Genomic DNA, 26,825 nt, shown 5'->3' on the forward strand with positions numbered 1-26,825 from the left:
GACTCGGGTCTCTGATCTCTGGAGAAGCTAATCCAGGGGCTTCAACCTTCGGGCTTCTACCTATGGACCTCTGAACTTCAACCTTTGCCTTCATCCTCTGGACTGTGCCAACCTCAGGATATCACCGACTGTGGGACTTTGATCTCCAACCCTAATGACCTCGGGGTCACCAAACCTTATGCCTCCCACCCGTACAGACCCTCAACTTGGGACTCATTGACCTGAGGATGACTGGTCTCCATCCCCAGTGCCTGCTGACCTGACCTCCAGGATCATTGATCTTTGTATGTGGAGTGCACCGACCTGGACTGACTACTGTCTCCTGCCCTGTCTCTTCGTTTACTGCCTCTGACCTCCAACCCCCCTCATCCTTGTCCCTAAATCCTCACCTGATGCCTAACTCCCTGCGCTGTCCCCAAAATCATTCCTATAAACCTTAAAAAAAGCAGCTAGGTCTGAGTCTTGATAGACATTACAGCTTGGTGCCATTTTGACTGAAAGATGTTCATATTTCCCTTCCTTTTGTGACTTACATGTATGGCGAAGATATAACTGTAGTGGTCATAGTTTGGGAGCTTTCAAATGAAACAAAAATTGACTTGTTGCCGTGGCAAATGAAAAAGCTTTCAAATGCAGGAAGGTATCAGTGGACTTGCTAGGCAATAAGAAGAGTGTCATCAGAATCTGAAGTTTTAGAAAAGTATTTCAAAGAGCAAATAATGCCAGGGAATGCATGTAGCACTAAAGGACCTTGGAGTGCATATTCACAGAACCTTAAAAGAAGTACAGCAGAAAGCAAGACTAATGTGTGGTTCAGATGCAATAAAGGACATTTTTCTTTTGTTAAGACTTGAAAGTGTGGGAGGGTGGCTGTTGAAGGTGAATGGAATGATGTCGGAGGTAGGGTTTTTACACAGGGCGTGGTGGCTGCCTGGAATGCACTTCCGGGGGTGATGTTTCAAGGCAGACACATGTTTACAGCCCATTATGCCACTGGCGTTTCGGGTAGCAATGAAGGTCTGCCATCTCTGTCTGTCAATACAGTCACACATAGATATAGAAGAATTCTTCATTGCTGTAATGATTTTTTTCCAACCAGTCAGGGTTGTTAGCCATGAGCTGAACCCTTGAACCTGGAGGACTGGTGGACCACTCTTAGTCTAGCCTCTACCCTTTGACCTGTTTGGCATGTGTGATCCTACCAAGAGCCAAAGCACAAGGCCCTGACTCTAGCTAACAGCTCTCCAGGTCATTGAGGCATGCAAGCTTCCAAACTCGATGAAGTTTGTGATCCTCTTGGAGGGCACATACATTAGGGACTTCTAAAAGATTCTTTGGTAGGGACGTGGATGTAAGAAAAATGGAAGGTTAAGGGGCTGTGTAAAAGGGAGGAGTTAGATTCATGATGGATTAGATTTGTATAGGTCAGCACAACATTGTGTGTCAAAGGGCCGGGACTGAATCAGATTCAAGTTTATTATCACCGGCATGTGTCGTGAAATTTGTTAACTTAGCAGCAGCAGTTCAATGGAATACATAATATAGAAAAAAAAGAAAAGCAATAAAAAAATAAGTAAATCAATTACAGTATACATATATTGAATAGATTAAAAATCGTGCAAAAACAGAAATAATTTATATTTAAGAAGTGAGGTAGTGTTCACGGGTTCAATGTCCATTTTGGAGTTGGATAGCAGAGGGGAAGAAGCTACTCCTGAGTCACAGAGTGTGTGCCTTCAGGCTTCTGTACCTCCTACCTGATGGTAACAGTGAGAAAAGGGCATGCCCTGGGTGCTGGGGGTCCTTAAGAATGGACGTTACCTTTCTGAGACACCGTTCCTTGAAGGTGTCCTGGGTACTTTGGAGGCTAGTATCTAAGATGGAACCAACTAAATTTACAACCCTCTGCAGCTTCTTTTGGTCCTGTGCAGTAGCCCCCCCCATACCAGATAGTGATGCAGCCTGTCAGAATGCTCTCCATGGTACATCTTGTTACGTACCCCGTAACTGGGTTGCCAAACCAGCAGAAATGGATCACTCAGTTGGAGTCTGGATTACTAGAACTAAGAAAGTTTTATTAAAGAAACAAGCAACACAGTACTCTAATCAAAAGGATAATAAATGCAACAGTTCAGCAATGATAAACACACATGTACACAGAATTAAGATAACAGGATCAATCAAGCTCTATCGTTGTCTAGGGGTAAATGTCCAGTTTCAAAGTGACGCAAAGTTCAGTTCAATTTAGTTCAGTTCAGTTCGCAGTAATCGCTGCCGTGGCGATGGACAGTGGGGGGGGGGGAAGGAGAGAGAGAGCAAAACGAATGAATATTCAAAACGGCTTCCACACACAGACCTTCGCAGTCAGCTTTTGGGCGAGTCCTTTGTGATGTCATCTGAGGTCACCGATCGTGACCCCTCCGTTTCCAGATACGATCGTTTCTCTGCGGTGAACCTGGCACCCAGGCAAGGGCGGACACACACCAGGTTCCCGCCGATCGTGCCCTTCCACCCTGTGCGTCTATGGCCTGGTCCCGCAACCGGCCTTCCAAAACTTCCCACCGACTTGTGAGAGACGCACCGCTTCCAGGGTCTCGTTACCTCGGGTGTCGTGTGTGTCCTGCCTTAGCGAACCTGTCCCTTTTTATCCCCCTGCTGGGGTATCGCCTGTCCATCACTTCAAACAGTTCAGGGTTCAAAGGGGGAGCCGATCTTGACAGCTCTCTCCTTCTGTTACTCTCTCTCCCGTCCCTTCATTACACATCTCCAAATGCCGCTCCATTGTTTTCCTCATCTCTTTCTCTCCTGAAGATAGGTGGCAGACCAACTGCTGATCCCACTGGTGCCAGCACAGGGCAGCTAACATCTTAATCTATGTGTGTTCTTGTCACAATCTAAAGAAGCTTTTGAGTGTATTTGTTGATATACCAAATCTCTTCATGCTCCTAATGAAGTCTAGGCGCTCCCTTGCCTTCTTTATAACTGCATCGATATGTTGGGACCAGGTTAGATGCTCAGAGATCTTGACACCCAGGAACTTGAAACTGCTCACCCTCTCCACTTCTGATCCCTCTATGAGGATTGGTATGTGTTCCTTCATCTTACCCTTCCTGTAGTCCACAAGCAACTCTTTCATCTTACTGACGTTGAGTGTCAGGTTCTGTGCTCTATTATTCTATATTCTATGTAAGTTGCTAACTTCTGTGCGTGTGATATTTGCAAGTTTCATTGAATTTTTATTGTGATTCTAAATCTATCCTTTCTGAAGTAAAAGATTTGAAGATTTTAAATTCATCCTTTTTCCTGATACAACTTATCTAGGTTCTTATTGTTTTCTTAAAAAATGTATTTCTTTGATTTTAGCTTATAAACTTTTGTTTGGAACTTTATTAAATAGTGTATATGTGCATTTCCAACAGTGCTGACCTTGATCATTTCCTGCATGCTACCCGCCCAAAGACTTGGGGGTCAAATTCCATTTAGTGCTGATCATGCCAAGGATATCTCTGTGCTGCTGAGAACTCCTCCACTATCTTAATATTGTCAGACTGCTTGTCCGGTGCTCACTCTTCGATGAGCTGCATTTTTCACTAGTTAAATATCAAAACTTGAAACTTGAAATTCACTTCTGTCTGTTCCATATGTTGCAATCAGTTTCATTTTAGCCACCAGCATTTGTCAACCTCCTTCCCTCCCCAGCCCACTATGACCCTTTTCTTCGGTGTACTATGATTCTACTGTGTTTGACAATCTTGATCAGAAATGATTTCTAGCTTCTGTCCTCCATGCTGCATATATTCATTTCAAACAAAACAAAATATCCCACATAAGAGAAATCTGCAGATGCTGGAGATCCAAAGCAATACACACAAAATGCTGGATGAACTCAGCAGGCCAAGCAGTATCTGTGAAAAAGAGTAAACAGTCGAAGTTTCGGGCCGACACCCTTCCCAACCTATCTCAGAATGTATCCCAGCTATTTTGCTAGCTTATGTTTGGCTGTTGTCTTGAGTAATGGGAAATGTAGAGAGATAAGTATAGATTGGAATTCTGAATTGAGATCCCTAGCTTAAATCTGAGGCTAAAAATTTTCTTGCGCAACCATAATTATTGTGCTTGTATTAGTCTCCAAAAGGTCAAATTTAAGTTATGTTCAAAGTCTTTCATACCCTTTTGGAACCTCCTGCAGCCTAATAGCCTTCAGATCAGCATGACTTTCTCTTTAATCTTTCATTCCTCTTTCACTTCCAACTTCTCTCAGTTTTGCATTTCCTAATCCTCCCTATCTCTCCACACTTTCTGACTTTCCTCTTTTAAGGTTCTCCTTCCTCCAGAAAAGCCTTTTCAACAAAGATTTTAGTTTTCTTTCCTATTAGATAGTGTTAGAGCATTTTTGGCATTAGCACTTATAGCAAATAACTTCATCAACTGTCTTCAGCCACTAGTCTTCAGATTGAAATATGAATTGTGAAGTAAATCTAAAATGCAGCTCTGAACAATGTGTTCCTAAGAACCGTGAACCACAGTTAATTGGAAGACCAGATAATGCTGATTTAAATTTGTTATTTGGGTGTCTGTTGTGTGGGTGCAAAGCAGGAAGTGTGAGGTTTGTGTCTAGTTCAAAGGAAGCATTGTGGATGAACCGTAAAAGTATCGTTTAATCTTTAGCACAGAAAATGTCGTGTAGCGTTGGGATGAGTAGACCTCTTGCTCTGAAATGGTTTTTCTCTTTGTTGCTGGCATTCCCGGTAGTTGCTCATGTACCACCTTGCACCCCCTGGGCCATACTGTCCCACATATTCCTTGGGCACTTTGCTTTTAGCAACATGTATATCTCTTTAGCATGCATATAGTGAATTTCAACCATTTCCCCAAGCTTTTGCCAGAGTTCTGAATTCCCACATGCATATGAGGTCAGCTCTGACAAAAATGGGGGTGAAGGGTCATAATCAGGGTCAAGTGCTGGCTTAGGTCTTCAGCGTTCTGGACCTGATGTTGCCTGACCTCAGTAGGTGCCAACCTGACATACATCTGGGTAAAACTTCTCCCTGAAATACCTCGACACTGATTCCTACACCAGGCAAAACATAAATGACGGATATAAGTTAAAGAGTACACACTTAAAATCGCAGAGTATGTACTCTGCAATCTGCCATTTATGTGTCTCTGAACTCCTGATGCTTGCAGTATTCCTGTGCATCTAACTGTTACACTAAAGCACACACACACTCACAAACACGTCTGTCTGCAGTTCCCGGACACAAGTAAACATGCTCCCACTGGTGTCATGAACTTCCAGTAACTACCCTTCACAACTGGTGGCCCTGTCTCACCAAATTAACACAGAAAGTTTAGTCTCTTACATAAACACATGCACATACAACTTTTATGTCTACCAGTTCAGCTCTCCGCCATGTTCTTGATACCTAGCAATGCCATAGTCACTGACCCGTACAGGTCCAAGGGGGTGAGTGCTAATTTAAAAAATACTCACCCACTTAGACTGCTCAGATCACTGGCCACACAAGGGGTCACAAAGGCATCCCAGACCTAATCCTCCCTGTCTCTCCACGTTTTCTGACCCTCCTCTTTTAGGTTCTCCTTCCTCTATAAAAAAACTTTTTCAGCAAAGTCTTTTAGTTTTCTCTCCTATTAGGTAGCATTGATTATTGTTTAATGATATTTATCATGAGATAATTTTCCATATGCTCCCATTATACAAATTCAAGTTAGATGAAATGGTGGAGCATCTGTAAGTAAGTGTCGATTTACAAGGATGCTGATGATGTCTGTGTCTGTTTAAGGTAGGGCCACTTAACTGTTGACAGATGGGAAGCTAATAAATAGGATGGATTCAAAGATGATGAAAGTGTGGGTTAGGAACAGTGTTCCAAAAATGAAAGTTAGTGAATCTGCAATTAATAGAAGATTTATTGGAAGTGCAGTTTGTGGTAAACAAAGGGTTAAATTTGTTTGCAATCTGCTTTAGGTTGAGTCAATCGTTAGTGTAGGGTGAGAACTGGTCATTGGTAGTGTTGGACAAGGAATGAACATTGTGGCTTTGCTGTTCTGATACTGAATTTGGATTTCTTGTTGATTCAAGCCTTGATTCCTAATATGTAGTTTGACAGGGGAATGAGTTGTTAGGTGTGGAAAGTGTGGAGAGATAAGAATGAATTAAAGTTCTCAGAAAATAGATCACTAACACAGGTCTAATAATTGAACTTGTTGAAAGCTGACATTGCATATTTTTTACTTTTTCACATGATGTGAGCATCACTGGCACTTACTGTCTTCCTTGAACAGATTTATGAATTAACCATTTTCTTAAAGATCTAGAGTAAAGTGGTTGGGCAAAGTGGGTGAGAACAGCGGATTTCCTTTCTTGAAAGAAATTGGTGACTCTGATGGTTTTTACAGCAGTTCATTAATTTCAAGGTCATCATCGTCATTGTCATTATGTGCCATGTTGTATGACGTGAGTGATCACGTTCCTCTGTCTGTCTTTAATGTGAGAAGTTCCAATCAGCTCTTCAGAACTTCCGCTTGTCCATCCCTTGATGTAACTTGTGTCGTACTCTGTTGACCACGACTTCCTCTTCCGTCAGTTTTTTCCTGTAAAGTTGTTCGAGCTTCTCTTTCCGCAGAACATGTCCTAGAAATTCCAGCTGCCGTATCTTGATTGATATCTGCTCTCTTCTTATTATGGCTTTTCGCAACACTTCCTCGTTTGTTACTCTGTCCTTCCTTGAAATTTTCATCATTCTTCTCAAAAACTACATTTCTGCAGCATCGAGTCTTCCCTTATTTTGCTTTGATATTGGCCAACATTTGCTTCCATATGTTAGTGAATGTACAAGCTCAACACTCTTGAGTTTCGTACCCATAGAAATTGTTATTCTTTAATACCTTGCTTGAGCCTGCATTTAGCAATCCCAATCCTCCTAGTTTCAACATCAGCCCTATTGTCAGATTGTGCTCCCTAAGTAATTGAATTATTTCGCTGCCCACTTTCAATTCACATTTCTGTATTTCTTCTTTGTATTGGGAACAAAGAACAAGAATGAGAGTTCAAATGAACCAAGTGATTTTGTCTAAATTAAGAGGGGTGTCAGAAAGGGTTGTGTTCTCTTGTCCAACCTATTCACCGTTTATAGTGAGAAGTTTCTAAGAGAAATTAGCAGTATTCCAGGCATGAGCTACTTCTAAAGAGGAGCCCCAAGAAGTACTAGATAAAGTCATTGAAGAAAGTGCAAAGAAGACTACAAGAAGACCGAATATATGGTTGTCACAAAGAAGAAGGACATTTTATGTTTTCGGTACTGAATTCAGCATAGTTTTTAATTTCCAGATTTAGTTAGTTAAATTTAAATTCCCCAGCTGCCATTGTGAGATTCAAATACTTCTCTAAAACTTTGGGGGTTAGTCAAGAAAATTTACCACTACATTCCTTATCTCTATGGTAGTTGATACTACCATACAGATATGCCAGTTGACCCTGTGGTTAGTTATGTTGTCAGCAAGGACGATAGTTGCAATGGGGGGGAGGGGGGAAGGGTTCTGTTCATATTGGAAGAATCCAAGACTACTTTTTTTCATTTGAAAGTTGGGTTTCTATTTATTATAAAATGTAATGCCCATGTACAGGATATGTAGTATCCATATGTGTGAATGAGTCATAAAGAAGTACAGCACAAAAACAGACCCTGGCTGAAACCATTTAAACTGCCTACTCCCATCGACTTGTACTGGGTTTGTAGCCTTTCGCGTCCCTACAATCCATGTGCCTATCTAGACTTCTCTTAAATGTTGAAATCGAGCTCAGGTGCACCACTTCTGCTGGTAGCTCATTCCACACTCTCATGACCCTCTGAAGAAGTTTCCCCTCTTGTTCCCTTTAAACTATTCACTTTTTACCCCCTAACCATGATCTCTGATTGAGGATATATGTTCTCTAATTCTGGTGAGACGACATGGATTGGTGTGATTTTACAGGCTGATGATATGAAGGAATTATATTAAAGCAGGGACAATGTTTTTACTGTTCCAATATTTAGAAGTATTGTTGCTTCTAGAATTTTGAACTTTTAGAAGTTGTGCTTTTGTGCAATAATAATGTATAAAAGTTTAACTTTTCTGCAACAGCTATTGTCCCAAATATTGCATTAATTATCTAAGGCTGTGGTTTTATACAAAATGTTAAATATGTAGCCTGTAATTCGGAATTAATTGAATGAATATTAGTTTAGTGGTGTGCCCCTGAAGAGTTTGCGCACAAATTTCAGTGGTTTTGCATGATACCAAGGCAATTTTTACAAATGTTAATTGAAGTTAATTTTGTGCTGTCAGTTTTTCCAATCATGTTGCCTTCAACTCCAACCCACTCCTTCAACGCTTTAAGGTGAAAAATGGATATTGAAGTTAATAATTAAACAAAACTCTAACTTTTTAAAAGAATCCAGATGGTGAGAGGCCATTGCTGCAAGTGGAATCTTGCCAAAAAAAGCTTTCCATCTGCCAACTGTTCTGAATTAAACTGTGTATGAACTGAACATACTGGCCTCAATCTGTATAGTAAAGGGAATTGGTTTAGTGCTCCTTTTTAACAGATACATAATGTTCATTTAGACTGTTAATAGATAGGTAGTTACCATGCAGTGATCTGAGGTGGAAGGAATAGTAGAAGCTAATTTATAGTAACTTTAAAAAAAAATTTGGGATACACTGGGAAAAGTTTAGAAAGAAAGAAAGCATGACACCCCTCAAGCCTGCTTTGTTATTCAGCAAGATCAGAGCTAATATGGTTGTAACTATGTTTTCCACATTTCCATCTGTCAAGAGTAGTTTTCCACCCTCTTGCTTTCAAGAATTTTATTTGAACCTTAACGTTATTCCAAGACTCTGCTTATACTGCCCATTGAGGGAGAAAATTCCAAAGATTGATGATTCACAGAAAGAAAATTTTAACGCATCTTTATCATAAATATGTCACCTCTGTCTCCAAACTGTGACTCCTAGATCTTAGATTAATCTGCAAGAGGAATTATCCTCTCCATATACACCTTGTTAAGAACCCTTGGGATCGTTCACATTTCACTGAATATAGAACAGTACAGCACGGGAACAAACCCCTCAGTCCACCATATCACCGGTCTTATAGCCAGTCTGATCCTATTAGCCCATACGTGGTCCATGTCCCTCTATTCCTGACTTGTTCATGTGATTTCTAAATGCCTCTTAAATATTGCTCTGTATTCTGTTTGTACCACCTCCTTGGGTCAGCATGTTTCAGGGTCCTATCATTCTGTTTACATATCTTTAGATTTTTCTCTTTGCACTTAACCCCCCTTGTGTATGGCATTTATAGTTGCTTCTCTTCTAGATGCTAGCCAATACAAGCTTAACCTGTCCAATCTTCCTCCTAAGGCAACCTACTCTTTTCAGGTATCAGTAGAATAAAACTCCTCAATTGTTTCTGATGTGTTTCCACATCCTTCCCGAGATAAGGAGGACAATAGTATCAGTATTCCAAATGAGGGAATAGGATAAACTATGTAGTTTTTTGTTTGAAAGGGCCAATGCAGGTATGATGACTTGAATATTTATTTATTTATTGAGATGCAGTGCGGAATAGGCCATTCTGGCTCTTCGAGCCATATCGTACAGCAATCCCCCAGTTTAATCCTAGCCTAATCATGGGGCAATTTACAATGACCAAATAACCGACCAGCCAGTTTGTCTTTGGACTTTGGGAGGAAATCAGGGCACTGGGAGGGAACCCACGCTGTCACGGAGAGAATGTACAAACTCCTTACAGGCAGCGGTGGGAATTGAACTGGGGTTACCTGTGCTACTGTGCTACCCTATCTTAACTACATCATAGCCTAAAATCTGAAATCTTAGTGCTGTGTAAAAAAATTAATAAACGGCTTCTCAATGTATGGAAAGTGGAGAAAGAGATCATTGTTTTCTTTGTAAGAGATTACAAGTTCTTATTGTTCTTATAAAATCTCTACCTGCAGTGTTAAATACATCTGCTGCCTAAGCAAACCCCTGAGCTGTAATCGGTTTAAAAACTTACAGTAAGCCATCTTCAAATAAACTAATTACTAGTTTACCTTCCCTTGTGGTTACTAAAGGAATAATGAGAAGCAAAGTGTTGGATTTTGATGTTTGAATCTATGGTTCTTTCAGAAGTTGGGAAAGAGGATCAAAACTTGTTGCTTCATGATCATTTTATTAAGCATTGATAGAACACTGACATTGAAATGGACAGTAACAGCAGAAGCTAGTAGCAGAAGGCAGAACAAAGACTTCAAAGGACTAATAGACTGAGATGCCGTTGTTTTGTGGTTAGTTAATTTTATATTTGATAGGTAAGCAAAATTCCATTGGGATTCATAGGTAAAAGTCAACCAATGAGATACCTGCTATTCAAGTAATGCAGCACCAAGAGAAGTATCCAGAACTTTACAGAATTATGCCAATGTAACCACGAGAGGACACATTGAACAACTGCATATACATACCGTGCCACTAGGAAACATTAAACTGTTAAATGCATATACAAACTACATAAAATATAAGCAGACGATTAATTGCCAAACTGCGGAAAAAAACACTTAAACAGTTGGATCCAACAAAAGGTAAACTAATTGGTGGGAAACAGTGAAGGAATTGACAGCTAGGGGTTGGATTGAGAAATTCTAGTCAAGGAGAAGAGATTGAAGTTTTTCTCAGTGAGGGGGCAGTAAGTGGCACTTGCTTCATTGGCGAGAAGTTGTGAAGGGTGGGCAAAGTAGGAAAACTGGGAGAGGTAAGGCATATATATATTTTATCAGGAGTAGGATGTGATGTGAAGGGAGACTTCAAATGCATTTAGTTTTGATAACTGAAAGTACCCAGGTTCAGTTCTGTAAAAATAACACTTTCCGTTAAGACAAATACATGCTGTTCGAATACGTCAGTTGCATTCACTCAGCTCCCATAGCCCCCATTCCTTAACTATCTTATCACCAATGAATTATCTAGTGAGTCTTCTGTGGTCTCAGTAACAACAGGAAAAAGAGAATGCACTATTTGTTACTGCGTATCTTTGTATATTATATCTTCTTACTTTTTTAAAATTGTGTTCTGTTTACCCAAGTTCTGTTCTGTTTAATTGTGTTTTCTTTACCTTTTGTGCTCTTCATTTTAGCCAACAAATGCTGGGTCGTATGGTACAGTCAGCAGGGGAATCTCACTGTTTCCCAGAAGGAATACCTGATGCTGGGTTTCGGACTTAAATGCCAGTAACTTCTTTCCTCCCACAGATGCTGCTTGAAGCACTTAGTTCTTCCAGCAGATGGTGTGTTGTTCCATATTCCAGCATCTGCAGTCTTTCATGACTCTTTGTTTCTATTCACATTGGTTAATCTTGTTCACCTTGTGTGTTGTTGCCTGTTACTTTAAACTGATGTTTACAGTATTATTTGAAGTATTGCATTCATCATTTTAGTATTACTGTGCCCCTCTGCTGCCACACTCTTATTTTGCTGAGTGTTCTTCACGTGTCCTGTGATTGCTCCCTCCTTGTAAATCCATAACTTGGCCCATAGGTGAGTTGTATTCCATTGTGTCGAGTTGACAGTTGCACAGGCGCAGCCTTTTGTCATAGACCTCGTTCATCATGGAAAAAAAATTCTCCATAGTTCAATGAAAATTTATAGTGGTACTGCAGAAAAATAATTCTGAAGTTTATGTTTTAAATAATTACGACTATCATAACAGGGCAATTGACAGCAATAGGAAAGAGAATGTAGATGAGGTGAGGGCTGGACTGAGGTTAAAAGCTGGAAATAAACAGCAGAGAGGAAGAAGCAGCACTGAACTAGGTCGTGTCAAAGGGACCATCTGCGTTACGAGAATTGTTTAGTACTGTAATTGTCATAGAAGCTACCAACTGGGAATCAAAGTCTAATGGATTGTGCAGTGATGGATCTAGAGGCAAGACACCTGGGGGGGAAATAAGCCAGAGTTTGTTACGTTTTTGATTAGTAAGGACATCAAGGGTTATGGGGAGAAGGGAGGTTAATGGGGTCGAAAGAGATAATAAATGAGCCAGAATGGAATGGCAGAGCAGACTTCATATGCTGAATGGCTTAATTTTGCTTCTATGTCTTATGGTCTTATGATTATGGTCGAAAGGAGCTGAATACCAAGATAATGAACAATTAACAAAGAGTGTATGAGGCTTTGAGGGCTCTGTCAGCTACTGTAGTTTAAACTAATGTTAAAAAGCATTCTGCAGATGACAGATGGAATATTTTTACGATTGACATGGTGCGATCCATGGAGGATCAATGGAGCATGTCAGGGTGGAGCTAAATTATATAATTATATATTATGTAATGTGTAATTTATATGTTTGTAGACTGCAAAGATACAGTACATTCTGATACTGATAATTCATGATTCTTCCCTCACTGCACATTTAGTTCTGTCACTACATACCTCGATGCCTTCCCTTTCATGTTCCTATATCCGAGTGCAAGTATACCATTCATGCAAATTGCTCCGTGCAATGGTGAGTTCTACTTCCTCACCACTTTTTGCTTCTCAATTCTCTTGGTGGCTGTTGTACTGATGATTGTTAATCTTTGTTTTCTAGCTCGTATGGAAAATGACTGTCTACTCTTTCCTGATTAGTATGACCTTGTACTCTAAAGTCATTGTAAATCTTTTTTTTGCATCCTTCCTGTGCCTCTACATTCTTCTACTTAAATATTGTGATCTCAACTTGCACCTAGTGCTGTGTGGTCTAACTCAGGTTCAGTATAAGTTTAACATAACATCTACTTTATTCTATCCCCCTTGTTCTTGGTTTGTTTTTTTTGTGACCTAATTAACTGTGTCACTCCTTTTGGTGATTTGTGTATCTGGACTCTCAGATCCCTTTGCTCTTTTGTCCCATTTATATTATTTCTAAATAATTTTTGACCATATTTTTCTCACCGAAACATGAGTTATGTTGAAATTCATTTGCTTCTCTTATGACCATTGTGTAGCAATGTTCCTCCGTTTTGACCAGTTACTAAATCTAAGTTTGGAAATTGACTTTAATTCTAAAGTGTATCTATACCAGTAATAAAAGCTGTGAACTTTCATGGACTTGACATTGACTTTGTAGGACTTCGCCTTTACATCCTTTGCCAGCCTGAGTGGCTCCTCATTTTTTACTGCATCCAGCAAGCTAACCATTCTACTGCAGCTCCTAGTAGTTATGCAGGGGATACAGTAGAATGGTTAGCTTTTGGCAATAGTTACTTGAGGTTCTGAATGTAACTGCTGAGATGTACTTGATTTATAAGTGACGAGTACGAATAAGCATATCTAGTTAAAGGTGGTAGGAGACCCAAATTTGCTTAGTGATGGTTGATTTTGTTTTACATGTATTCCAATGTTTCACTGCCCTATGGAGTTCAGCTCCATTGTGCTGACATTACATCCAGCTTTTACACTGGAAAACCGGCTGTCAGGTCCTACACAAGTTAGCTGTGGTGCAACATCTACAAGCCAGTTGAATTCAACAGGGGCACTAAGGTCCAAGGCAAGTTCCTCTATAACTAGATAACTGGACAACGGGGGCAAGAACGTCCCCAATGTCGCCCTCACCCTGATGGCCAGCTTCGTATGTAGCTGCATCAGGTTGTGTGTAGAACCCAGGTATGTGGGCACCAAGTACCACAATGTTCCCAGGTTCTACCTGTTGCTCTCGCTACGAAGGATGGGTCTGGCCCCACTCCCGCGCAACGCCCCAGTCAGCTGGTCGTTGCCTCCATACCTGTCCTTCGCAGAAAAGTTCTTCCAGGAGAATGCCTTTGACTACAGGGCCATCAAGCAGTGGTTGGCAGGTAATGTCCTGCAGGCACTGCAGGAGAAGGACGTGATGGACACAGTGGGGAGGTTCCCTGAGCAGACTGTCCAGTTCATCTGGCAAAATGCCTCATCGCCAGATCTCACCAACAGGCACCAAGACCTCGCCTGGCTGGCGGTGAGAGGGGCCCTCCCAGTCAGATCCTTCCTGTATGCCCGGAACGTAGTCTCCACACCCCACTGTCCACGGGAGGACTGCAGTGAGGAGGAGTCTGTGACCCACCTCTTTGCACACTGTCAGTTCGCAAAGAGGGTGTGGAGGAGGATGGACGGGCTAGTGTCACGTTTCATCCCCAGCAGCTGCGTAACAGAGGACTCTCTGATCTACGGGCTGTTCCCGTGGACGCACACGGAGACCAACATCCGGTGCTGCTGGCAGATCATCAACTCGGTGAAAGACGCTCTTTGGTCGGCCCGAAACTTGATGATCTACCAGCACATGGAGATGTCCGTGGGAGAATGCTGCCGGCTGGCACATTCTCGGCTGCAGGAGTACGTGCTGAGGGACGCAGTGAAACTCGGTGCAGCCACCGCAAGGGCCCAGTGGGGAGGGACCACGTTATAGGTTTCTCCACCCATGGGAGTGGGAGGGGTCGGGTGGCGGGGAGTATACCCCTCAACAATGATGTGGTAAGGTGAACAACTGGAGTGCCACGTGGGTGGCTATAAGTTCGGATATGTACTGACTGTTATGGAAACGTATGTAAAGGATGGAAAGTTATTGAATGGTGTATTGTATATAATTATATTTTTGAATAAAGTATATTTTGAAATAAAAAAAATATTTAATTCACCAGCCCTGAAGAAGGGTCTCGGCCCGAAATGTCAGCTATCTATTCATTTCCATAGATGCTGCCTGACCTGATGAGTTCCACTAGCATTTTGTGTGCATTGCTTTGCATTTCCAGCATCTGCAGAATTTCTTGTATTTAGTTCTCCATCTTTTAAAAATAAGTTTACAGATGTAACCAGATAATGGTTCTGTGTTCAGGGTTTTCCATGTGTCAAAGCTTTTCATGTGAGTGTCAGTGCTTCTCCAGTGCCCTGTTGGAGGCACTGCCACTTTTCAGGTCTTGACACTGGTGTCAGGGATTTGTTTGTCCCAGGAAAGTAGGCCCTCTGCATCCTGACCAGGTAAGTTTGAGTGTGGGATGGCTGCATATATATTTACATTAACTCTTTTCAGCATATTCAGTTTTTAATTAATGTCAACATCTGTGGATAAAGAAACGTAATATTTTAGTTTGAAGACTTTATCAGAACAATGGCTTATTGTGTTATACACACTCAGCGATTCAGGGACGGCTTCTTCCCCTTTGCCATCGGATTCCTAAATGGACATTGAATCCATGAACACTACCTCACTTTTTATATATATTATTTCTGGTGTTTGCACGGTTTTTAATCTATTCAATACATGTATATTGTAATTGATTTATTTATTATTATTATTTTTCTTCTATGTTATGTATTGCATGAACTGCTGCTGCTAAGTTAACAAATTTCATGACACATGCCAGTGATAACAAACCTAATTCTGATTCATAATGATTTGCAAAATGTGTTCCAAGGAAAAGGGTATTTGCTACAGAGCACTTCAGTAGATCCTTGGATATCTTCTATCCACAATATTAAACATGGTAATTTTAGTCATCTACCAGTCTTTTTCCCAAACAGGTTACTGAATAAATTGCTGTGCTTCTAAATCGAATGGGTTTGGCAGTAGTAGCTATGAGGCGTAGGAGAAAACGATTAAATACATCAGAATAAAGAGAAGAGATTGTCTAGAAAAATATGCAGACTATTAAATTTTAAAACATGCTTGATATGGGAAAAGAAATATGTCAAGGAAGTTTTCAGAATTTGTAACTTGTTCCATTCTGTCTGCTGAGGAGTGAGGACTGCAGGCTGCAACCACATCATTATCGTTATACACATGGCAATACATTATAAACCATATGTGGTTATAAAGTATGCTTCAGATCCTGGGATGTCCCAAACCACTTCACAGTCAGAAAGGTATTTTGGAAATGCAGCTGCAGTTGTAGGCTACAGAAATATAGCATTTAGCAAGTAAGTAAATCTCCGCAAACACAGATGAGATATATGACTGGATTTCATTCGTTGGATAAGTATTGGTCAAGAAAGGAGAAGAAACCCCCTAGCTTTCCCTTTTTGGAAAACCAAGGAAGTATTACAGAGATATCAAAAGATGGACCAAGAATGTAGACTTGCACATGATTTATTGATATAAGCCCAATGGCAAAGTGTTTGTATATACTTAAATATCTTTTATTTTTCTACAGCTATCCACTATATCAATATGGAAACCCTCAACTCAGGATATTTCGAACCAACTTTTTTATGACCCTTGTGAGACCTGGGAAGGAGCAACCGGAGAATACAGTTCAGTTTAGGATTCCCATGGAGTAAGTAGGAGGGGATGGATCTACACAGCAAAACTCTAGGCTTTTCTGTGAAGTTAGTTGGATCTACTATTCTCTTTGCTTCCCTGGAGCTCTCAGTCTTGTATCTAGGAAAAACTGGTCCTCAACCCCTACCTTTTTGGCCCTGTGGTGTCTTCAAACAGACATGACATAGCTATTAAGCTGATTTCTCGTAGTTGAAATTGTTCTTCCAATTGTGCATTGTAATAACACCTGAACTTTTTGGGGTGCTTTTAGGAGGCTTAATATTTAAAAATTTGCATCATATTGGAACAAAAAAGAAGTTTGTATCTTGTTAATGCTTCCTGATTGTTCCAACATGACATAAAATTTTAAATACTGGTCTGATTGAAGCAGGATTCAGTCTTCAGAACACGGCCTTCTGTACTTATCTGGCAAAATATGGAGGGTCATTTGGATTGACCAGTTATGTCCTGAGAGTGATCATGAAGCATTTGGCAAGTAGGCTTCGAGGCGCATAATCAAATGAATGGGTATTCTGACCATGTGGTAGGTTTGGCTAGTGTATGGTCAGAGGAATGTTTCCCAGTATATCCCTGCAAATGGGGCTCCCAACAACAGAGTGCTAGATGCATCAGCATTTGTCCTGGGCTTATAGTAATTTTGAAAGTCACCAACTTGGAGTGGAATCATGAGTTAGCTGTAACCAAATCAATTTAGCCAGCTTACTGTTATAGTCATAGTCATACTTTATTGATCCCGGGGGAAATTGGTTTTCATTACAGTCGCACCATAAATAATAAATAGTAATAGAACCATAATAGTTAAGTAGTAATATGTAAATTATGCCAGTAAATTATGAAATAAGTCCAGGACCAGCCTTATTGCAGCCCCGATGAAGGGTCTCGGACCAAAATTTCGACTGCTTACTTTCCTCTGATGATGCTGCATGACCTGCTTGAGTTCCTCCAGCATTTTGTATGTGTTGCTGTAGATTTCCAACATCTACAGAATCTCTTGTATCCTGTTATTTTCTTTGTTTCCTGGTACTTTATTTTATCCAGTAGAGGGCTCAAGAGAGCTGTGCAAGAGTTGTAGTTTTATCTACACTCTGCGGTCTGCTGCTGTATGTCATCTACTTCATGGTTTAGTGTGTTGTGCGCTCAGAGATGGTTTTCTGCACACACTATTGTAACGTGTGGTTATTTGAGTTACTGTCACTTTCTTGTCAGCTTGAACCAGTCTGGCCATTCTCCTCTGAGCTATCTCATCAACAAGGTATTTTCGCCCACGGATTTGCCACTCACAGGATGTTTCTTGTTTTTCACACCACTCTTTGTAAATGCTACGGACCATTGTGTGTGAAAATTCCACAAGATCAGCAGTTTCTGAGATATTTAAATCACCCTGTCTACCATCAATAGTCATTTCACAGTCAGAGTCGCTTGGATCACATTACTTCTTCATTCTGATTTTTGGACTGAGCAACAACTGAAACTCTTGACCATGTCTGCATGCTTTTGTGCACTGAGTTGCAGCCACATGACTGGCATTAGCAAGTAGGTGTACCTAATAAAATGTCCTCTGAGTGTATATTGAAAATGGGGAATTTTAGGCTTCAGTTTCTGGAATCTGAAAGATAGAGCTAGTTTGGAAGTCTTTGGATATAAGCAGATCATCGCTTTTATGATATGCCAATAAATTTAGCCGATAATTCAATGCAATGCTTTGGTAAACATAATATCCAGCTGGCCATAGTTGGCTAACAATATTAAATATTTATTGCAAAGTAAAAACTGCTGGAGGAACTGCTTTTGGTTTTCATGAAATTGATAAAGATAATGTAAGTTTGTCATGATGGAGCATGGACTAGATGATGTTGCTGGTTTGTGTGATATGTTATTGAAGTGGAAAAGTTCTTTCTTAGATTGTGATTTATAAAACAATTTTTATCTGTTTACAAAATGAATGCATATAAATGTCTGATAATATCAATTAACAATATGCTGGAGGAACTTGATGCGTCGGTGGCGCAAAGTAGCAGTGGACATTTCAGGTTGAGACCCTTCATCAGGACTGAAAGAGCAGACCCGTTTCCCTATAAGGAAGGCTGTAGGGCTGTCTGTTTCTTTCTAGTACATGGATCTATCCAATTTCCCTCTGCTAAAGCTCTACTTTGTCTGTCAAAAATTGTGCTTAACTAAACAGATTTTCATTTGATTCTTTCCACTTTCTAAAAAAAAAGTCTTTCAGTTTAGATGAAGGCTTTTGACTTGAAATGTCAACAGATGCTGCCTGACCCTTAAGATTCAAGCAGTTTACTTTTTACTCCAGATTCTAGTATCTGCAAGCTCTTGTGTCTCTTTGAAATTCTTATTGTCTGTTTTAAAGTCAAATAATGGTCAGACTGTGACTCCTGGGTGGGCAAAACCCCTTGACATTCGTTTCTCTAAGCATTAACATTTTAATATTATAACCTGAATTTTACAGAATGACAAAACCTGATGTGAAAAATTATCTACAAGGCATCTACAATGTCCCAGTGGCTGCAGTAAGGACCAGAATACAATTTTGTAAGTAACTGTTAATATTTGTTCATAAGCAAAGTCCCCTGCCCCCCTCCGCTGGGCTGATGAGTCTCACTTCTAATATTGACCAGTTCTGGTCACTTGATGTGTGAATGATTTTAAAAAGATCTTTGTCTTTTTCCTACTCATTTCCATAATGCTTTGTGCTGTGATACATGCCCATGAGAACCTGCTACCACAAGGTCACTACTCAGAAGATAGTGACTCAACTTATTCAGCTGAATCCACTCAACATCTGATGTTTTTTTTGTTGACCACTTAATTGAGTTAGTAAGTGTGAATATTTGCTGCTTTCATCCTCTTACCTGCTCATGGAATGGAGACAAGCTTTAGTTTTCCTGTTGCTGAGGCTAGCTGATTTAGTAAGGGTTTAAAACTGAGAATTTCTTGCTCCCTGTTTTTCAGTCTTATATTGTTCAGTGAATTAGCTAAATAAGCTATTGAAGGATTAATTTTTGCCCCCCCCCGCCCAAAGATCAGCTTTAAGTTTGTTTCTTAATAGACTGCTACAGGAATGAAGGCTAAGCATAGAATAATGCTGTTGGAAGACAGAGAGTACACTGCAGTTTACTCTTCTTTATACTACTGAGTTCTCTTACTTAGACTACCTTTAAATGGAAGATGGAAAGGAATATTGTGAATGTTGAGTAAAATGAAGGAAGGAAGTCAGAGGCTGGAAAACCGGTCAGGGCATCCAGAAGCTTGAAGCATAAAAGAAGCTAACAAGTTGTAATTGTTGAGTGGCAATACTAGACGAGGAAGCTGGGAAATCTGCCTGGAAGGAACGATAATTGATTGACGCAATAATGATTTAGTTAGATACCAAAAAAAAAGCAACACTTGTTGTCAAGCACAAAGGTGCTGTTTCTTATTCAACACATCATATGAGTAACTTCTCATCTTCTAAATTGGCCCTTGTGGCTACGGGGGTCAGGGGGTATGGAGGGAAGGCTGGGGCGGGGTTCTGAGTTGGATGATCAGCCATGATCATAATAAATGGCGGTGCAGGCTCGAAGGGCCGAATGGCCTACTCCTGCACCTATTTTCTATGTTTCTATGTTTATGTTTCATCAGAAGCAAAATGCAAGGACAGAACCTTTGATTATTTGTTGTTCACAATCTCTCATAACTTTTTTTAGGTACTAGCAAGAAGCGAAATCATAAGAATCAGAGAGTGAAACGGCCTGATTATAAAGTTGCCTACGTTCAGTTAGTAAGTTCAATCCAATTTCACTTCATCATATTTGTTACAACTTTCAAGTACTACACATGATTGGCATCTCTTTAGCTTTTAATCTCCAATATGTTTTACTCTTGTTAATTATTTAAAGCATACAGGTTAACGTCTCACTTTTTTCCCTTGATAATGAAGGAACCTTGTGTGCATTCTTCCTTCAGAAGTAAAAATTTTGCTTTTCTTTCTTGGTATGCTTTCCCAATCATCTCCATTTACCATCCAAATAAATGATTATACTGTCCTTCGGTGTATCTATGATATACATTACATTTTATCTAAATATTTTGTTTAATTGTCATCATGGGAACTAAATTTGTAGCTTTTTTGTCCATGGCTAACCTTATTGTGAAGATGTTCTGTAGCTCACTCACGTTCGCCGACTGAGTACGTTTCGACTAGCAGCAGTTTGGTGTTTTGAGCAGTGGCCAATCAGAAATCCGAAGTGTGAGAAGTCGTAGCTAACTCACATTCACACATTGAGTACATAAGGCAGTTTGGTGTTTTGAGTAGCGGCCAGTGAGCGATCGGAATTGATTGGCATGAATAAATTAAAATAAGGCAGGGGCAAGCGAATGGCCATTACTGGAGTGAACAGTGTTAGGATGGAGATTTTGATACCTTAGCTCTTCAAGGCTTCAGCAAGATGAGGCTTCAGTCAGAGAAAGCAAAAAGCTGTAGGTAGATTTCTTTTCCCACAGTTTATTTATTATTTTTCCTTCTTTAAATTTGCTCAGTTAGGAGGCTAAGGAGTTGGTGTAGGAGGGAAAGTATCAGATCTTTGGAACATTGGGCACTCTTCCATGGAAGGTGGGACCAGTAGAGAAGGGATGGTTTGCACCTGAACTGGAGGAGGACTAATATCCAAGTGGGAAGGTTTGCTCGTGCTGTATGGTGAGGTTTAAACAAGTTGCAGAGTTAGTGGAGAGGTTGCAGGAACAGATATTGTTAAGAACTCAGACAAAGTCAGAAATCAAGAGGTTGAGCATGGGGCAACTAATGTCCTGAGCTGTGTATATTTCAATGCAAGAAGTATCATAGGAAAGGCAGATGACCTCAGGGTATGCATGGATCAACACATGGAATTATGGTACTATAGCCATCAGTGAGATTTGGTTGCAAGGGGGACAGAACTGGCCGCTCAATATTCCAGGGTTCCGTTGCTTTAGATGTGACAGGGTGGGAAGGATTAAAGAAGGAGGGATGGCGTTACTAGACAGGGAAAATGTCGCGGAAGTGCTCAGTCAGGACAGATTGATGAACTTGTCTAGAGAGGTTTTATGGGTGGAACTGAGGACTAAAAAAGGTATGACAGTGTTAATGAGGCCATGTTACAGACCACCAACAGTCTGCTGGATTGAGAGGAACAAATTTATGAGAGATCACAGACTGTTGCAAGAAACATAATGTTGTTATACAGGTCCACAATCCCTTATCCGAAATCCTTGGGGCCAGTTGCATTTCGGAATTCAGAATTTTTCAGATTTCAGACCCTCCCCCCTGATACCAAAAAACACGTATGCTCAAGTCCCTTATTTAACCTGTCTGTGGTGGACTTTAAGACCCAGAGGCGCACCAAACCTATGCCCATCATTCCATATAAATCATCTCTAGATTACTTATAATACCTAATACAATGTAAATGCTATGTAAATAATTGTTATACTGTATTGTTTAGGGAATAATGACAAGAAGAAATTTTATTTCCAACAAAAACATTCAATAAAACATAAAAATATACAGCTTCAAATGAACCGAATCAAACACATGGTAAATGACTTATTGGAATAAATGTAGAACGTTGCTGTCACTATAAAACTTCAGTAACTTGTCTTTCTGTTTATTTAAATCATATACAGTGGTAGTTCCGGCACTATTTTCTTCAGTAAGGCGCTGCACAGACACACCACGATGAAGCTTCTGCAATAACTCCACTTTCTGCATAATTGATAGAGAAGATTTCTTCTCTTTTTCTCATTGTTACCCATAGGGGTATCTGCAGCTCTTTTTGACATTTTCACAGTGAAATTAAACACAAAGTCAACAGTGAACACAAAATATCAGCGAACAGCAAATGCACGTGTAACCAGTACGAGCGCTGAGCCACAACTGACGTCTGGTGGCCTCTGCTAGTGCTGCCACGTCACACCTGAGTGACGTTAGCTGTTGGCGAAAAAAACTTCGGTTTTTTTGAGCTTTTTGGATTTCAGAATTTCGGATAAAGGAATGTGCACCTGTAGTAGATGATCTTAACTTTCCACATATTGACTGGGACTCCCATACTGTAGAAGGACTAGATAGGATAGCGTTTGTCCAATGTGTTCAGGAAAGTTTCCTTAATCAGTACATAGAAATCTTAACAAAAGTGTGTGTGATACTTGATCTGCTATTAGGGAGTGAGACAAGGCAGGTGACAAATGCTTGAGTAGGGGTGCACTTTGTACCTAGTGATTGTAATGCCATTACTTTCAGAGTAAATATGGAAAAAGATTGGTCTGGTCTACCGGTTGAGATCGTAATTTAGAGATTATGATGGTATCAGAAAGGATCTGGGACAGGCTGTTTCCTGGCAAAGGTGTACTTGGTAAGTCAGAGGCCTTCAGAAGTGAAATTTCGAGAGTACGAAACTTGTATGTGCTTGTCAGAGTAAAAGGTGAAGATAACAGATGTAGGGAACCTTGGTTTGCAAGAGATACTGAGGCTGTGGTTGAATAAAAAGAGGTGCATAGCAGTATAAGCAGGTAGGAACAAATGAGGTACTTCTGGAGTATAAGAAATGCAAGAGAACACTTAGGAAAGAAATCAGGAAGGCTAAAAGAAGGCATGAAGTTGTTCTAGCAAACAAAATAAAGGAGAACCCTGAAGGACTGAAGGATTCTACAAATAATATAAGAGCAAAAGGATTGCAAGGCACAAAATTGGTACTTTGGAAGATCAGAAGGGTAATCCATGTGTGGAGCCAAAAGAGATGGGGTGATCTTATTGTAGATGTATTTACTCGGGAGATGGACACAGAGTCTATAGGAGTGAGGCAAAGCACTGAGTTCATGGTCCCTATACAGATTATAGAGGAGGAGGTCTTGTGGCAATTAAAGTCTGTCACGAGCCTTTGTGGCCCATCAGGCCGGTGCTTATGCCAGTTTCCATGGCGTGAAGCGACTGAGAGTACGAGACTCCCCTCCCCTCCCCCCCCCCAAGATAGGTTGCCACTCTATCGCGAGGTTAACCCCCAGCATTTTTGCCGATACCCATTCTCAGCTGGGTAGACTGGAGCATTGTGTGGTTAAGTGCCTTGCTCAATGACACACACGCTGCCCTGGCTGAGGCTCGAACCCACGACCTTCAGATTGCTAGTCCAACACCCTAACCACTTGGCCACGCGCCACAAATTGTCGCAAACTTGTGGCAAATTAGGGTGGATAAATCCCCAGGGCTGACAAGGTGTTCCCTCGGATCCTGTGGGAGGCAAGTGCAGAAATTGGAGGAACCAGAGCAGAGATATTTGAATCATCCTTGGTGACTAGTGACGTTGCAGAGGATTGGGTGATAGCTAATGTTGTACTACTGTTTAAGAAAGGCTCTAAAAATAAACCAGAGATTATAGGCTGGTGAGAAAGTTATTGGAAGGTATTCTAGGGACTGGATGTATGAGTATTTGTATAGGCATGGACTGATTAGGGATCGTCAGCATGGCTTTGTTTATGGTAGGTCATGTCTAATCTTACAGATCTTATAGAGTTATGCCAGGAAAGTTGATGAAGGCAAGACAATGGATGTTGTTTAGCAAGGCATTTGCATGGAAGGTAGGTCAAGAAGGTTCAGTTGATTAGCATTCAAGATGAGATAGCAAACTGGGTTCGACATTGGCTTTGTGGAAGAAGCCAGGGAGTGATAGCCTCTCTAACTGGAGGCCTGTGACTAGTGGAGTGCCACAGGGATCACTGCTGGGTCTGTAATTGTTTGTCATCTACAAACATTTGTATATCAATGATATAGATGGTAATGTGACTAACTGGATCAGCAAATTTGCAGATGCCACCAATTTGAGGGTGTAGTGGACAGTGAGGAAGCCTATCAAAACATGCAGCGGGATCTGGACCAGCTGGAAAAAAGGGCTGAAAAATGGCAGATGGAATGTAATGCAGACAAGTGCGAGGTTCAGTAGAATCAACCATGGTCGGTTTTACACAGTGAATGGTGGGGCACAGAGGAGTACTGTTGAATAAAGGGATCTATAGTACTCAGGGAATATAGGTCCATATTTCATTGAATGTGGTGTCACAGGTAGATAGGGTCATAAAGAAATCTTTTGGCACATTGGTTTTGGTAAATCAAAATATGGAATACAGGAGATGTGATGTTATGTTGAAGTTGTATAAGATGTTGATATTGTGTGCTATTTTAGTCACCTTCCTACATGAAAGATGTAAATACGTTTGAAAGAGTACAGAGAAAATTTACAAGGATTTTGCCAGGACTGGAGGACCTGAGTTATATGAAAGATTGAATAGGTTAGGATTTTATTCCCTGGAACGTAGAAGATTGAGGGGAGATTTGATAGAGGTGTACAAAATTAGAAGGTATAGATAGGGTAAATGCAAGCAGGCTTTTTCCGTTGAGGTTGGGTGGGACTACAACTAGAGGTCATGGATTAAGGGGGAAAGGTAAAAAGTTTAAGGGGAACATGAGGGAAATCTTCACTCAGAGGGTCATGAGAGTGTGGAATGGGCTGCCAGCACAAGTGGTGCATGCAAGCTCAATTTCAATATTTAAGAGAAGTTTGGATAGGTATGTGGATGGTAGGGACATGGAGGGCTATGGTGCTGGTGTAGGTCGATGGTAGTAGGCATGTCTAGATGGGCTGAAGTGCCTGTTTCTGGGCTGTACTTTTCTGTGACTATGATTCTATGTTATATGCATTGAAATTGTGGGAAAGTGCATGTAATATACAGGTTTCCCCCGCCATCCGAAGGTCGAGCGTTCCTATGAAACAGTTCGTAAGCTGGAATGTTGTAAAACGAAGAAGCAATTACCATTTATTTATATGGGAAAAATTTGTGAGCATTTGCAGACCCAAAAAATAACCTACCAAATCATGCCAAATAACACATAAAACCTAAAATAACAGTAAGATATAGTAAAAGCAGGAATGATATGATAAATACATAGCCTATATAAAGTAGAAATACTTTTCTACAATCATTGCCGCCCTGTTCTCCGTAGTGAAAATCTCACGCAAGCGCTCTCGGCAAAAACGTGGTGCAAGCGCTGTTGGCAAAAACACTCTCTCCAGTAACCTTTAAGCTATGAAGCTGCCAAATCATACCAAATAACACATAAAAATACACAGCCTATATAAAGTAGAAATAATGTATGTACAGTGTAGTATCACTTACCGGAATTGGGAAGATAGCACCGAGTACACTGATGATGGTGTGTTAGGCTGAGTCATCGGAGGCTGGGGTGGTGCAGTGCCCCCCACCCTCCAGGCCACTGACTGATACTGATCCGTGGAGAATGCAGTGGTACAGCAGTGGCCAGGATGTACCCAGCACATCTTTAAGAAAAAAACCGAAATAAGCAAGCTAATTAATTAGGTGCCGCCCAGCACGTAAACGTCAGCCAAGATCAGAGGCGATGCAATCGGCAATCGCCTCTGATCTCGGCTGACGTTTACGTGCTGGGCGGCACCTAATTAATTAGCTTGCTTATTTCGTTTTTTTTTCTTAAAGATGTGCTGGGTGCGTCCCGCTACCGCTGCATTCTCCGTGGCAATGTATCGGTTTGCGGTCCGGGGTTTGGGGTGGTGGGACACCAGGGTGTCATCATCATCTGTTTCCATGAGGGCAGGCAGGTCATCTTCTATGTCTGCCTGACCTCGATGTCAAAGGTCGAGGTTTGTTGTCTGCTGTGGCTGATGTGGAAGGCTTGAGAAACAACAGTATGCTTGACTGCTTAGCCTCGCGCATTTTTATATCATACAGTTCTTAGTAAGCACTCAAACCATCCTGCAAATATGCCCTAAACTGACGTACCCTTTCAAGATTAAAGTCGTACTTTTCTGCAATCATTGAAGTGAAACTCTCACGCAGTTGCTCCACATTCAGTTCCTGGACGACTTCACTTTCGGTCTGTTCGCTGCTGCATTTGGTTTCGATTGTTATCCTTTCCTCATCCAATTGAATCAGCTCTTCATCTATCAGTCCTTGGTCATGGGATTCCAAATCTCTTCAACATCATCTTCGTCAACTTCCACAAGCCAAACTCACTTTGTCCTTACTTTGTTCACCACGATCAAAATGCGTAATTATGTCTAGTTTTACGCTAAGTGTAACACCCTTATGAGCTCTTTTAGGCTTTTCTCATACCTTAGAACTCATCTTACTAACGGCTGCTCACAGGCAAATTTTTAAGCAATGCCGGCTAGAATGCAGTTCCAGGGGAGGAGCTTGGCTGCTTGGGGCGCGCGCTGCCTTTTTTCCACACACTGCCTTTTTTCGTAACAGTGAAAACACCTTCTGTTAGTGAAAACAGGTAACTAATGTAGGTCTTTCGTAACAGTGAGGTTTCGTAAAGCAAACGTTCGAAAAGCGGGGGGCACCTGTATATGATTTTTAAGCGTTTAACATCTGTGGATTTGTATATTCATTATCTGTTGGAAATAGAGTTTCAATTTGAACG

At 40.9% G+C, this 26,825-nt stretch overlaps 1 protein-coding gene across 9 annotated transcripts in view; it reads left to right on the plus strand.

Annotated features, from left to right (window-relative positions):
• mrpl23 (mitochondrial ribosomal protein L23) overlaps positions 1-26,825 on the plus strand; it is a 130,563-nt gene that overhangs the window by 3,387 nt on the left and 100,351 nt on the right. For all 9 annotated transcript variants that reach the window (XR_011887754.1, XM_072272275.1, XM_072272273.1 and 6 more), the window contains exons 2-4: positions 16,221-16,343; positions 18,813-18,895; positions 20,050-20,123. Coding sequence is in view for 8 of the 9 variants with exons in the window: in XM_072272275.1 (XP_072128376.1) it covers positions 16,221-16,343; positions 18,813-18,895; positions 20,050-20,123 (280 nt within the window). In the remaining variant the exon portion in view is untranslated. The remainder of the gene's footprint in view (positions 1-16,220; positions 16,344-18,812; positions 18,896-20,049; positions 20,124-26,825) is intronic.

This window comes from Mobula birostris, chromosome 11 (genome assembly GCF_030028105.1).
Source record: "Mobula birostris isolate sMobBir1 chromosome 11, sMobBir1.hap1, whole genome shotgun sequence".
Lineage (NCBI taxonomy): Eukaryota > Metazoa > Chordata > Chondrichthyes > Myliobatiformes > Myliobatidae > Mobula > Mobula birostris.